Source organism: Dendropsophus ebraccatus, chromosome 7 (genome assembly GCF_027789765.1).
Source record: "Dendropsophus ebraccatus isolate aDenEbr1 chromosome 7, aDenEbr1.pat, whole genome shotgun sequence".
In the NCBI taxonomy this organism is placed as follows: domain Eukaryota; kingdom Metazoa; phylum Chordata; class Amphibia; order Anura; family Hylidae; genus Dendropsophus; species Dendropsophus ebraccatus.
The window spans coordinates 134,133,023-134,145,324 of NC_091460.1; the positions used below are offsets into that span (position 1 = coordinate 134,133,023).

The following is a 12,302-nucleotide window of genomic DNA, read 5'->3' on the forward strand; positions in this document are numbered from 1 at the left end:
TGTACATACATTACTTTGATTTATACACTGATGAATGCTATGCCATAGGCATAGCATTGATCAGTGTTATCGGCGATCTGCTCATTGAGCCTGCCTGTGCAGGCTCAGTGTAGCAGATCGCCGATCGGACCGCATGGAGGCAGGTAAGAGACCTCCAGCAGTCCGTTTCAACGATCGGGACCCCCGCAGTCACACTGCGGGGGTCCCGATCGGTAAGTGACAGGGGACTCCCCCTGTCACTTACACTTAAACGCTGCGGTCGCGCCGCGATCGCGGCGTTTAAGGGAGATGAGGCATCAAAACAGGACAACAAAGAGTTAATTTACAGCTACATCACTGGGCTCTCTCCTCTGAAGTCAGCGCTGAACTCTGAATACTGGCTTTCACACAGGTCCTGCTGTGTAATCCTTTGTTCTCTGCTGGTGACTAATCTCCCTCCTCCCCTCTTCATAGGTCACACAGGGCTCGACTGATGTAAAAGTCGAGATTTCCTGATGATGAGCAGTGAATAAGGGCCCTATTTCACAGGCCGAGCAACGATGTAAACTGGCGCCGATCTGCTAGATCGGCGCTTGTTTACTGGGCCACGGCCCCAATGATCATTAAGCAAGGGCTGCAGGGACATCATTACCGATGTTCTTGCAGACCTTGCAGCAATACCTGTCCGGGATTCTCCTGTGCTCAGTCTTCCTCTCTGGGTCCCGCGTCCTGGCTTGTGATTGGCTGAGTGGTCTGACTGCTCAGTCAGGCCGCTCCGGAGCTGCAGATGCTGCGAGCGGAACCCGGGGAGGAAGACAGAGCGCAGAAGCCCGGACAGGTAATGTATGCTGCGCTTCTCAAATCGTCGGTCGCCCGCCGAGCACCGCTATTCCACCGTAGCAAGGCGTGGTGGGGGACTGATGATTTTAGGTCTGGCCCTAATTAAACGATCAGCCGATTACACGATCATCGCCTGATAATTTCTCTATTCCACCGAGCGATAATTGGCCGAATGGGGCAGATTCGGCCGATTATCGCTCCCGTGGAATAGGCCCCTAAGAGGGGAAGGGGGGGGGGTCCTGGGTAAAGTATTTTTGAATGCAGATAATGGCATATTTGCCTAATAAACCCAATTACAAAGTTTCTTAAAATTGTCTGTACTATTGATTTCTGCCCAAAAAGAAAACAAAAAAACCCCCAAAAAAACACAAATTTTCTTTTCTTTTTTTTTACACCCGAGGCCAAAAAAGAATCTAATCCAGAGACGTCACTCCATCTTCTCCAGAACAGAAGCCTATAAAAAGAAATCATTACCGCATTTTACATCCTGAATTTCATAGCAGTGATAAGTGACTTGGCTTGCAAGCTAATATTCATCTAATGGTACAGGATGCTGCATAAATGGTGTTCTGGTTTTTGGAAATAGCATTTTGAAAGAAATCAGATACACACATTCCTGCAAAGAGAACGGCCTCATAATCATTAGTGCCGGTTCAAGAAAGTGCATGACTGCTAATGGGAGCAGCACCGGGCACACTGCTCAACTGATGTTTGTATAGAGAAACTAACTAGTATTCTGCTTCCTATGCCAGCCATCCAGGGAGGGGCATAATGGGGGAGATTTATCAAACATGGTGTAAAGTGAGACTGGCCCAGTTGCCCCTAGCAACCAATCAGATTCCACCTTTCATTTTTCAAAGAGTCTGTGAGGAATGAAAGATGGAATCTGATTGGTTGCTAGGGGCAACATGTTTGATAAATCTCCCCCATTGTCTATACAGGAAACAATGGTATATTTGTTCAATAACCATGCATGGTGGATAGGCTGTCAAATTATAAATAGCTGATAACTCATGTACATTTATTCAGACAAGGGATGGCCTAACTACTGTAGCTCTCGAGAGCCAGTCAGACCCCTCCAGGCAACACTTAAAGGGAATGAGTCGTCTAAATTTTCTTTTACTGATTAGAGTCAGATACAAAAAGTCGTTTTTATTCTAATCTGTTTGTATTTTCTGACTTTTCAAATTTTTTTTAATTCATTATGTGTACATGGTTATGGGGGCTGCCATATTGTCTGAGCTGTTCTTAAAGGGGTAGTCCACCAAAAAAAATTTTCTTTCAAATCAACTGGTGCCATAAAGTGCCAGAGATTTATAATTCACTTCTATTAAAAAATCTCAAGTCTTCCAGTACTTATCAGCTGCTGTGTGTCCAGCAGGAAGTGGTGTTTTCTTTCCTGTCTGACACAGTGCTCTCTGTTGCCTCCTCTGTCCATGTCAGGAACTGTCCAAAACAGGAGCAAATCCTCATAGAAAACCTCTCCTGCTGTCCAGACTGGAAATAATACAACTTCCTGTTGGGCATACAGCAGCTGATAAGTACTGGAAGGCTTGAGATTTTTTAATAGAAGTAAATTACAAATCTCTGGCACTTCATGGCAGCAGTTGATTTGAAAGAAAAAATTTTTGGTGCACTACCCCTTTAAAGGGGTTATCCAGCGCTACACAAAAATGGCCACTTTCTTCCAGAGACAGCCCCTCTCTTGTCTCCAGTATGGGTGGGGTTATGTAACTCATTTCCATTGAAGTGAATGGAGCTTAGGGCCCTATTCCACCGGACGATTATCGTTGGCATAATCGTTAACGATAAACAATCCAAACGACCACTATTATGAAATCGTTCGCCCATTTACATGGAAAGATAAATCATTACTTATGATCGTTCTTGCGGTCGTCTTGACGTCGCTATTACGTTCGTCACTACTGAGAACGACTGAACAACTTCTTATTTAATGCGAACGATTTGCGAACGAGCAACGATAAAAATAGGTCCAGATCTTATTAAACGATCAACGATTTCTCGTTCGGTCGTTAGTCATTAACTGCTATTCAAACGAACAATTATTGGTTAGATTTGAACGATTTAACGATTATCTGAACGATAATCGTCCGGTGGAATAGGGCCCTAAATTGCAAACCACACCTGAACTGGAGGCAAGAGTGGGGCTGTCTCTGGCAGAATGCGGCCATGTTTTTGTAGCACTGGATAACCCTTTTAACAGCATTTAGTGACATGCTTTACAGCTTGATCCATGGACATAGAGGACAATAGGCAGAATCTGTCCCCTTGAGAGGAGCATCCGTGCTCTAGGCTTGCAGCACCTCTCCCCCTACTTCCATACAGCCCAGGGGCGGGGAGAGAGGCGCTGCAGGCCTAGGGTACGGATGCTCTTGGCCATGCCACATTTACTCCCCGTCTCGTGGTGCCACAGAAATGAAACAACTTTTTCTCCAAAATACCGGCAACGGGAGAAAGGCTGACCCCTGAACCGGACATGGCTTGAGGACTTGTACAATGTGGTACTGGCGGTTTGAAGGTGGCTCAAATTCCCTTTAAGATGTCTGTGATGGTAGCAATTGGCTGTAATGTGTTAAAAGAAAATCTCACAAAAAAAAAAAACCTTGTAAAATGTATCAACTTACATTCTTTGATGAACAGGTAGGTGAGGGTGAGAATGACCGTGTGACCGCTATATAGAAAGTCTCCACATAAGATGTGAGATCCGGTTATAGTCAGACCACCTCCCGTTATTAGCCGTAGGATCCTTTGTGCTTTGGCATATGAATCTCCATTCAGCTAAAGAAAAAGAAAAAAGAAATTGAAAAAAAGCCGACAACATAAGAGAAAAGGGCCCGCTCATACCTCAAGCAATAAAGAAGAGGACATTGACCCTGTCTGTAGTGAGCGTACACTATATTATATGACTATATAACACAGATAAGAAGAAAACGGATGTCTGTAAACATAGTAACCTAACATTTAATTTGTATTATATAACTATAAAGCACACATTAAGGTGACTGTAAATATATATATTTTTTTAGATAACTGGGATAGATAACTGTTTATTTTACTTTGTTATCAACCTCTGCTTCACACAGTGCATAGAAAGTGGTTACAGAACTAGGTAAGGGGAATCTATTGTTAGGTTTATTTTGCCTTAAATGAGGGCAGCATAAACTAGTGATAGAAATGCTGAACAGGTCAGTATATTACTTACATCATTCTGTTCAGCCGTTCTCCTAATATGCAGGAGAATAGGATTCTTGCCACACCCCTCCCCTCTGCCCTCCAGCTGCTGATTGACAGGTGACTGCCTATACACAGCATGGATAGATAACTGCCAATCAGCAAATGGTGGGCGGAGTTTTCTGCTTTTCATGAATATCCAGGACTACTGGGCTCATGCACATAATGTAGAGGACTACTTATTGTCCATGTTATTCAGGAGGATATCTCTGGATCAGCTGCACAGAACAATGTAAGTGATACATCATTCTGTTCAGCTTCTCTCATAAAAAAGGAATTCTGTGAACTCGATATTCCCCAATATTATATTGGGAAGTGGTTTTATTAACTAGACAAATATCCAGAATAAGAAAAAAAACTAAGGTTGTGTACGGTATTACAACTCTGCTCCATTCACTTCAACGGAATGGAGGATCCTATATAACCCCTTTAAACTTCCTCTTTTATTTAACAGATGGCTATTAGGTGACAACACTACTGCTCTGTCTACACTTGCACAAGACTGTACTGTTTGCGACAGGTGAATAAAAAAGAAGCTGAATATAACCCCTTCTGACTGTGTTCTTTTTAGCCTTAGAGTCGCAATGAGATTGTCTATTAAAGGAGTTGTCCAGTAAAAAATCTTTTTCTTTCAAATCAGCTAGTGACAGAAAGTTATATAGATTTGTAATTTACTTTTATTAAAAAAAATCACAAGTCTTCCCATACTTATCAGCTGCTGTATGTCCTGTAGGAAATGTTGTTTTATTTTCAGTCTGAGGGTGGGTTCACACTGAGGAATTCTCGCAGATAAATTCCGCCGCTAGAACACGCGCCTTTCCGCCGGCTCCATAGACACCATTCTATGGTGTCAGCCGATTCCGCTATCCACCGAAATAATTGAGGTGTCAATTCTTTTGGAGGTATGCGGAATCCGCTCGTGCATAGAATGGTGTCTATGGCACGGGCAGTGAGGTGTGCGGCTGTAAGCACGTTCTAGCGAAGAAATTCGGCGGAATTTATCAGCGAAAATTCCTCAATGTGAACCCACCCTGACAAAGTGCTCTCTGCTGACATCTCTGGCCGAGACAGGAACTGTCCAGAGCAGGAAAGGTTTTCTGTGGGGATTCATAAAAATCCAAGACAGAGTACCTGTCTCGGCCAGAGATGTCAGCAGAGAGCACTGTGTCAGACTGAAAATAAAACACTTCCTGTGGGACATTTAGTAGCTGATAAGTATGGGAAGACTTGAGATTTTTTAATAGAAGTAAATTACAAATCTATATAACTTTCTGCTATCAGTTGATTTGACAGAAAATGATTTTCGCTGGACAACCCCTATCACTCAACCCCAAAAACTATCACCCTGCTAAACATTATATATGAACCATCTATCAGGCAAGTATAAAAAAGAAGCTCTATCTATGGGTCCTCTATGCAGGTTTGTACTAAGCAATACTAGCGACTGCCTGTCACAGCTTCCTCATTCCAACCAAAGGTGTTCCTTCTTCAGGCTAACAACACGTTATCTACCATCACTACTATTTAGGTAGGAGTGAACAGGACTGAGCAGAACAATGGTGGCTTCAGAGAATCATACAGGGATAGAAACTGAAATTAGACCCGAGTCCCTGAGAATAGAGTAGGAGCCTGGTAAAACATCCATCTGTACAGATAACAATGCAAAATCCAATGGAAAAAAATATTACCATATATCTAAGTACACTGGATATCTAGTTCTTGGAGTTGTCCAGCCTTGACCTTATGAAACATAGGGCCATTTTACACAGCCCGAATGACAGCAACAAACTTTGCTAAACCTGGATCGCTGGATCGTATGTGCTGCCATTTAAATTAATTGTTATTAGCCACCCCTGTTTAGAAGTGGCAATGTGTGGCTGATAATGATAATTTTGGCTGCACAAACGTTCCGATCAGCCAAGGAGGATTGGTTTGTTTACACGCAGATTACTGGCTCATTTACATGGACCAAATTTTGGCTAGTGAAACATGTCTATATGTTACGTACATTGAAGGAGTAATGCTGGAAATAAAGGTGTATTCACATGACAAGGGTATTGTGGAGCCCCACTACATTATCCCACCACCCCTTTACCTCATCTCCAAACCCTTAAAGCGTCACTGTCTTATTTATTTATTGATTTTAAGCTAACTTAAACTTTGTACTTGGGTTTATTAGCCAAGTATGCCATTATCTGCATTTAAAAGGCCTTTTCCCAGGTCCCCCTCCCTCCTCTCTTTCCATCCACTGCAAAAAATCAGGAAATTGTGACTTGTTGCATCAGACGTACCCAGTCTGTTCTAGGGAGAGGGGAGGGGAGGAGGGAGTTAGCCGACAGCAGAAAGCAGATAACAGAGGATTACAGGCACAGAGCTAGGTGACAGCTGTAATCAGAGCTCAGAGAGGTCAGTGGTGACTGTCAGAGGAGATAAAGGGTGAGGTATTTGTAGATTAACTCTTTGTTGTCCTGTTTTGGTCTTTTATTTAGCTCTCTCCATAGGAGAACAATGAAGACAGGGGGGAGAGCTTCAAACTGCTTTTTCATGCTAAAAATGCATTTTTCGGCTTAAAATCGCCTGGACTATTGATTTCTGCAAACAAAAAAATTTCACGACAGTAACACTTCAAGTAATGACAGAGACTGTGCTGGATTGGCCACAGCAGCCATAAACAATGCCTCACACAGTGATAAATCGAAAGCGGTTTATCCTTAGTCAATATCCTCTTGGCTCGAAAGTACCCCATTAAACACTTAGGTATGCCATTCCAAATTACAGATCTGGGCTTATGCCCCCATGACCCAAGTTCTTTTCCTCAACTGCTATCCAAACCATACCCGATTAACTAGGAAGTCCAGAACCAACTTGGTTCACACCCTACCTCCAAGCTTATTGGTAATGTACTCCCCCCATACGTCCGAATCGCACCCCCTACCAACAACCCCCCCTCCTCCACCGATCACCACTGTCCTACCACCTCCACCCCCTTAGACAATACAATTAACCCCCTTAGGGGTCTATCCCACGGAGCGATAATCGGCCGATTATCGCTCTGTGGAATAGAGAGAACGATCAGCTGCAGGTCTTCTTCTCCTGGTACCGCGCGGCAGCATCAGCTTCGGAGCGGCCTGTTTGAGCTGACAGAGCGCTCAGCCACTCACTAGCCAGGACCACCGCAGCCAGTGACTGGCTGAGCGTTCTGTCAGTTCAGTCAGGCCGCTCCAAAGCTGATGCTGCCGTGCGGGATCGGCAGAAGATCTGCTCCTCGACAGGTAATGTATGAAACAAGGGCTGCAAGGACATCGGTAACTATGTCTCTGCAGCCCTCGCTAACGATTGTCTAGCAGATCGGCACTCGTTTACATCGTTGATCGGCCCTGCTCGGCCCGTGGAATAGGACCCTTAGGGCGGGTTCACACTACGGAATTCTCGCGGACACGCGCTTTTCCGCCGGCTCCATAGACACCATTCTATGGGCCGGCGTATTCTGCGATCCACTGAAAGAAGTGACATGACACTTCTTTCAGCGTATAGCGGAATACGCCGGCCCATAGAATGGTGTCTATGGAGCCGGCGGAAAGGCGCCCAGATGTGCGGGCGGACAGCTTGCGGAATTCCGCGGACATTGTCCGCGAGAATTCCGTAGTGTGAACCCGCCCTTAGGGTACTATTACACAGGCCGATGGGGGCCCGATAATAACTAAAAACGAGCACCGATCTGCTAGATACTAGGCCTATTAGACGGCCGATAATCGTTTAACAAGGGCTGCATGGACATTGTTACCAATGTCCTTGCAGCCCTTGCTTAAACTGCATACATTACCTATCCATGGTCCAGGGCTCCTCTTGCGGTCCGCTTCTCCCCGGGTCCCGCGCTGTAGCTTCAGAACGGCCTGTCTTAACTGGCAGGCCGCTCAGCCAATCACTGGCCGCGGCGGTCCCAGCCAGTGACTGGCTGAATGGCCTATCAGCTAAGACAGGCTGCTCAGAAGCTGCAGTGCAGTGGGGAGAAGAAGAACGCAAGAGTCCTGGACCATGGATAGGTAATGTATAGAGTTTGAAAATAGTCAGCTGCCAGCCGTGCACTGCTATTACACGTAGCGCGGTCGGCGCCCAACAATTATAGGTCCAAACCTATATCAATGATCAGTTGATGATCGTTGTCACCGGGTGATCGTTGTGCTTATTACACGGAGCAATAATCAGCCGGATACTGCCGATTCGGCCAATTATCTTTCCGAGTAATGGGGCCCTTATACCTAACTGCCTTGTGTAAGCTACCAATGTTATAATGGCCCCTCCAAACCCTGTCATACCGGCCTCCCCCTAGGCTATTGCCCTCAGTCCCACTAAGTTCACCATATACTCATGCACAGCAAAAACCATAATATCTTTCTGAATTCTGCTGTTACCAACCTATAACCAGCCACCTTGTCCGCCTAAATACTGATAAATAGTTAGCAGAAGGGATTTTCTGATATTCCAGTCTAAGCTGTTATATTAGGCCATGGTCCATTTTTACACCTGTCCATCTAGCAGACTCTGACAACTACTGCTCAGAGATGGATGGACACTGTAAGGGTAAGTGGAGTGTGCATATCGTGCCAATGGGGAATTAGCCAACAGCCTCAGCTGAATACGTTCTATTGCTGCAAAATCACTGAAGAAAGCTTACTGGATAGAATAGTCCATTTATATGTACACATCATGCTCTCTTACCCAGAAAACCTGTTTTTCCATTCTAAGGGTAATTCATGTTAAGGAATGTATTGGCTCTTTAACCAAAAGAAAGAGCTCTAGCCATCCTGTCTGCCTGACAAGTTTTACCGGTAGGTGGTGGAGGTGGATGGGGATGTAAGATCAGGAGTATTATCTCCTGCAGTAGGAAAAAAAGTCCTCCTGTCCTCTTGAGTCCTGGTGGCTCCGACCTACAGACCCATAGGCACAACATGGTTCTCTTTATACAGCACTATATTGCAAAGTTATTGAGGAGAGAATACCTTTACGTAAAAATATAAAGAGGTACTGCAGGACCTACGTAGGTCAGTGGGTGTTCTATTATAACTATTATAAAGCCATAATACAGCCATGTGCATAGGGCCGCAAAAGCATCTAATATTTTCAAAGAAAAAAAAAAAAAAGTCCTTACCTTTGGGGCACATTGGAAATGCATTCCGGGCACAGGAAGGGTTGTAACATACATTGTAATACATCTGTACAAGTACAATGTCCCAACAATAAAAAAGAACCTGCGGCCCACTATTGATCTGTAAACAGAAGAAAAGGAAAGAATTATGGGCCATGACATGCGGGTTATGACTTGTGTCTTTACTGAGAGAGGAGTATAACATGGAAATACTCGATGATAATATAATGGACTTAACCCTTAGAGGACCGGGCCAATTAGGATTTTTGCGTTTTCGTTTTTTCCTCCTTGTGCTTAAAAGGCCATAGCAGTTGCATTTTTTCACCTAGAGACCCACATGAGCCCTTATTTTTGCGCCACTAATAGTACTTTGCAATGACAGGCTGAATTTTACCATAAAGTAGACTGCGAAACCAGAAAAAAATTCAATGTGTGGTGAAATTGAAAAAAAAACAAAAAACAAACGCATTTTTATTTGGAGGGTTTTTGTTTTTACGCCATTCACCTTGGGGTAAAACTGACTTGTTATATATGTTCCTCAAGTCGTTACGATTACAATGATATAGAACATATATAACTTTCATTGTATCTGATGACTAGTAAAAAATTAAAACCATTGTTAACAAATATATGTTCCTTAAAATCGCTCCATTCCCAGGCTTATAGCGCTTTTATCCTTTGGTCTATGGGGCTGTGTGAGGTGTAATTTTTTGCGCCATGATCTTCACTTTCTATCGGTACCTTGATTGCGCATATACGACTTTTTGATCACTTTTTATTACAATTTTTCTAGGTTTGATGCGACCAAAAATACACAATTTTGCACTTTGGGATTTTTTAGCGAGATCAGGAATATGATAAATTAATAGTTTGGGTGATTACGCACGCGTCAATAACAGATATGTTTATTTATTTCATTATTTCTTTCTTTTTATATATAACATGGAGAAAGGTGGGTGATTCAGACTTTTATTAGGGGGGGTTTATTAACAATAACATTTTTTTTTTTTTACTTTTACACTTATACTAGAAGCCCCCCTGGGGTTAGGGTTATTCCCCCCTGGGGGACTTCTAGTATAAGCACACTGATCTCTCATTGAGATCTATGCTGTATAGTTATACAGCATAGATCGATGAGATAGGCACTGGATTGCTTTCGGCTGCTGCAGCCGGAAGCAATCGAGTGGCGAGCCAGGATCAGCGCCATTGCGGCGCAGACCCCGGCCCGAGCTGGATGTGTGGATCGCTCCTCCGGGACAACGTTCCGGACAGGTCATCCACCCCACTAGACACGAGGGATGGGATGCAGTAAGTAATCTGATGCAGCTGTCAGCTGACAGCTGCATCCAATTACTTAAATAGCGATCAACCGTGCCCGCTAATAGCCGCGGTCCCGGGCTACGAGCGGCACCCGGGTCCGCGGCGCTTCAGAGTGGGGCCGCCGCACAGCACCGCTCTGAACATCCCTAGGCGGCTCAGGATGCACAGGTATGCCCTGGGTCGCCTAGGGGTTAAAGTGTCTTTGTCGTTTTTGTTTTTTTTGGGGCAGAAATCAATAGTCCAGGCGATTTTAAGACACTTTGTATTTGGGTTTATTAGGCAAATATGCCATTATCTGCATTCAGAAAGACTTTCCCCGGGTCCCCCCCTCCTCTCTCTCATTTACCGCTCATTATCAGGAAATCTCGACTCTTTTACATCAGTTGAGCCCTGTGTAACCTATGGAGGGGGGGGGGGGGAGGTTAGTTGCCCGCAGAGAACAAAGGATTACACAGCGGGACCTGTGTGAAAGCCGGTATTCAGAGGTCAGTACTGACTTCAGAGGAGATAGCCCGGTGTAGTAGCTGTAAATTAACTCTTTGTTGTCCTGTTTTGGTGCCTTATCTCCCTCAACCCCTCCCCTCTCTATAGAAAACCATGATGACAGGGGGGAGAGCTTCAAACTGCTTTTTTCATGATAAAAATGCATTTTTCAGTTAATAAACCTAATTACAAAGTTTCTTAAAATCGCCTGTACTATTGATTTCTGCAAAAAAGAATGAAACAACAGTGACATTTTAAAAGGAATCTGTCAGCTGTAATTTAAGTTCCAAAACTGACGCTGTTAGGTCAAGGAGACACATGGTACCTTTTATATATCTTTCTGTGCTTCCAGGATGTAGTGAAATGTTTTAATCCTCTGGTACAAGAAGTCAAAGAGGCTTTCCCAAGCTCCTGCTCTGCTACATTCTGGAAGCTTCCTCTCCTTCCTGCTTGATTGACACCCTGAAGTCCCAGTAGGATCAGGTATAGGATGGGTAGTAAGAAGGTGTTACAGCTCTTTGACTCTTTTTACTATATAATAAAAGCATTTTTCTACATCCCGGAATCACATACACATTATATATATATATATATATATATATATATATATATATATATATATATATATATATAGTATCATGTGTCTCCCTGACATAACAGCTATATACCAGTGTCAGCAGTTTGGACAGGTTTCCTATAATTACAGCTGACAGGTTCCCTATAATAGGGATGAATATCAGATTTGCTCTATCTTTATTTACTATGGAGTTTTAATGTATATTGATGACATAGAATATAACTTAACATCTATTATCAATGCTCTTTGTGATACGGACATGAGGGAATACAGGCCCATCACCATTTATTATTATTATTATTATTTATGTCATAGAGATGAGTGAACCCGAGCAGGCGGCATTTGATTACCGGTGGCTGCGGAGGTTTGATGCCGCCCTAGGGAGCCCTGGAAAACATGGATACAGCCTTGGGCTATGTTCACACCCTGTAATGCATTTAAGGAAATCTTCGGTCGCAGTGATCATTGAACACAATGGCCTCAGGTTTCTGAATTCATCGATTTGTATTGATTTCAATAGAACAACAGCCATTGGTGTGCGCACAGTGCATCAACTGCGGTCATTGTTCACTGTGCTCATACAAAATAATGAACATGTCTATTTTCGACGTCTGTTGTTTGCCAACAACGGCCATAGAAAGCAGAGTGTTCACACACTGAGTGGCCGTCCTGCCGGCAGTAGTGTGAATGAAAGTCAATGGTTAA

At 43.8% G+C, this 12,302-nt stretch overlaps 2 protein-coding genes across 8 annotated transcripts in view; both read right to left on the reverse strand.

Moving 5' to 3' along the window:
- RPL34 (ribosomal protein L34) overlaps positions 1–12,302 on the reverse strand; it is a 463,668-nt gene that overhangs the window by 394,673 nt on the left and 56,693 nt on the right. The gene's annotated exons all lie outside the window — the stretch shown is intronic.
- The window catches only part of SGMS2 (sphingomyelin synthase 2), a 47,424-nt gene that overhangs the window by 8,124 nt on the left and 26,998 nt on the right, over positions 1–12,302 (reverse strand). For all 7 annotated transcript variants that reach the window (XM_069978522.1, XM_069978526.1, XM_069978521.1 and 4 more), the window contains 2 exons: positions 9,221–9,338; positions 3,465–3,618 (listed from right to left, as the gene is read on the reverse strand). In XM_069978522.1, coding sequence (XP_069834623.1) covers positions 3,465–3,618; positions 9,221–9,338 — 272 coding nt within the window. The remainder of the gene's footprint in view (positions 1–3,464; positions 3,619–9,220; positions 9,339–12,302) is intronic.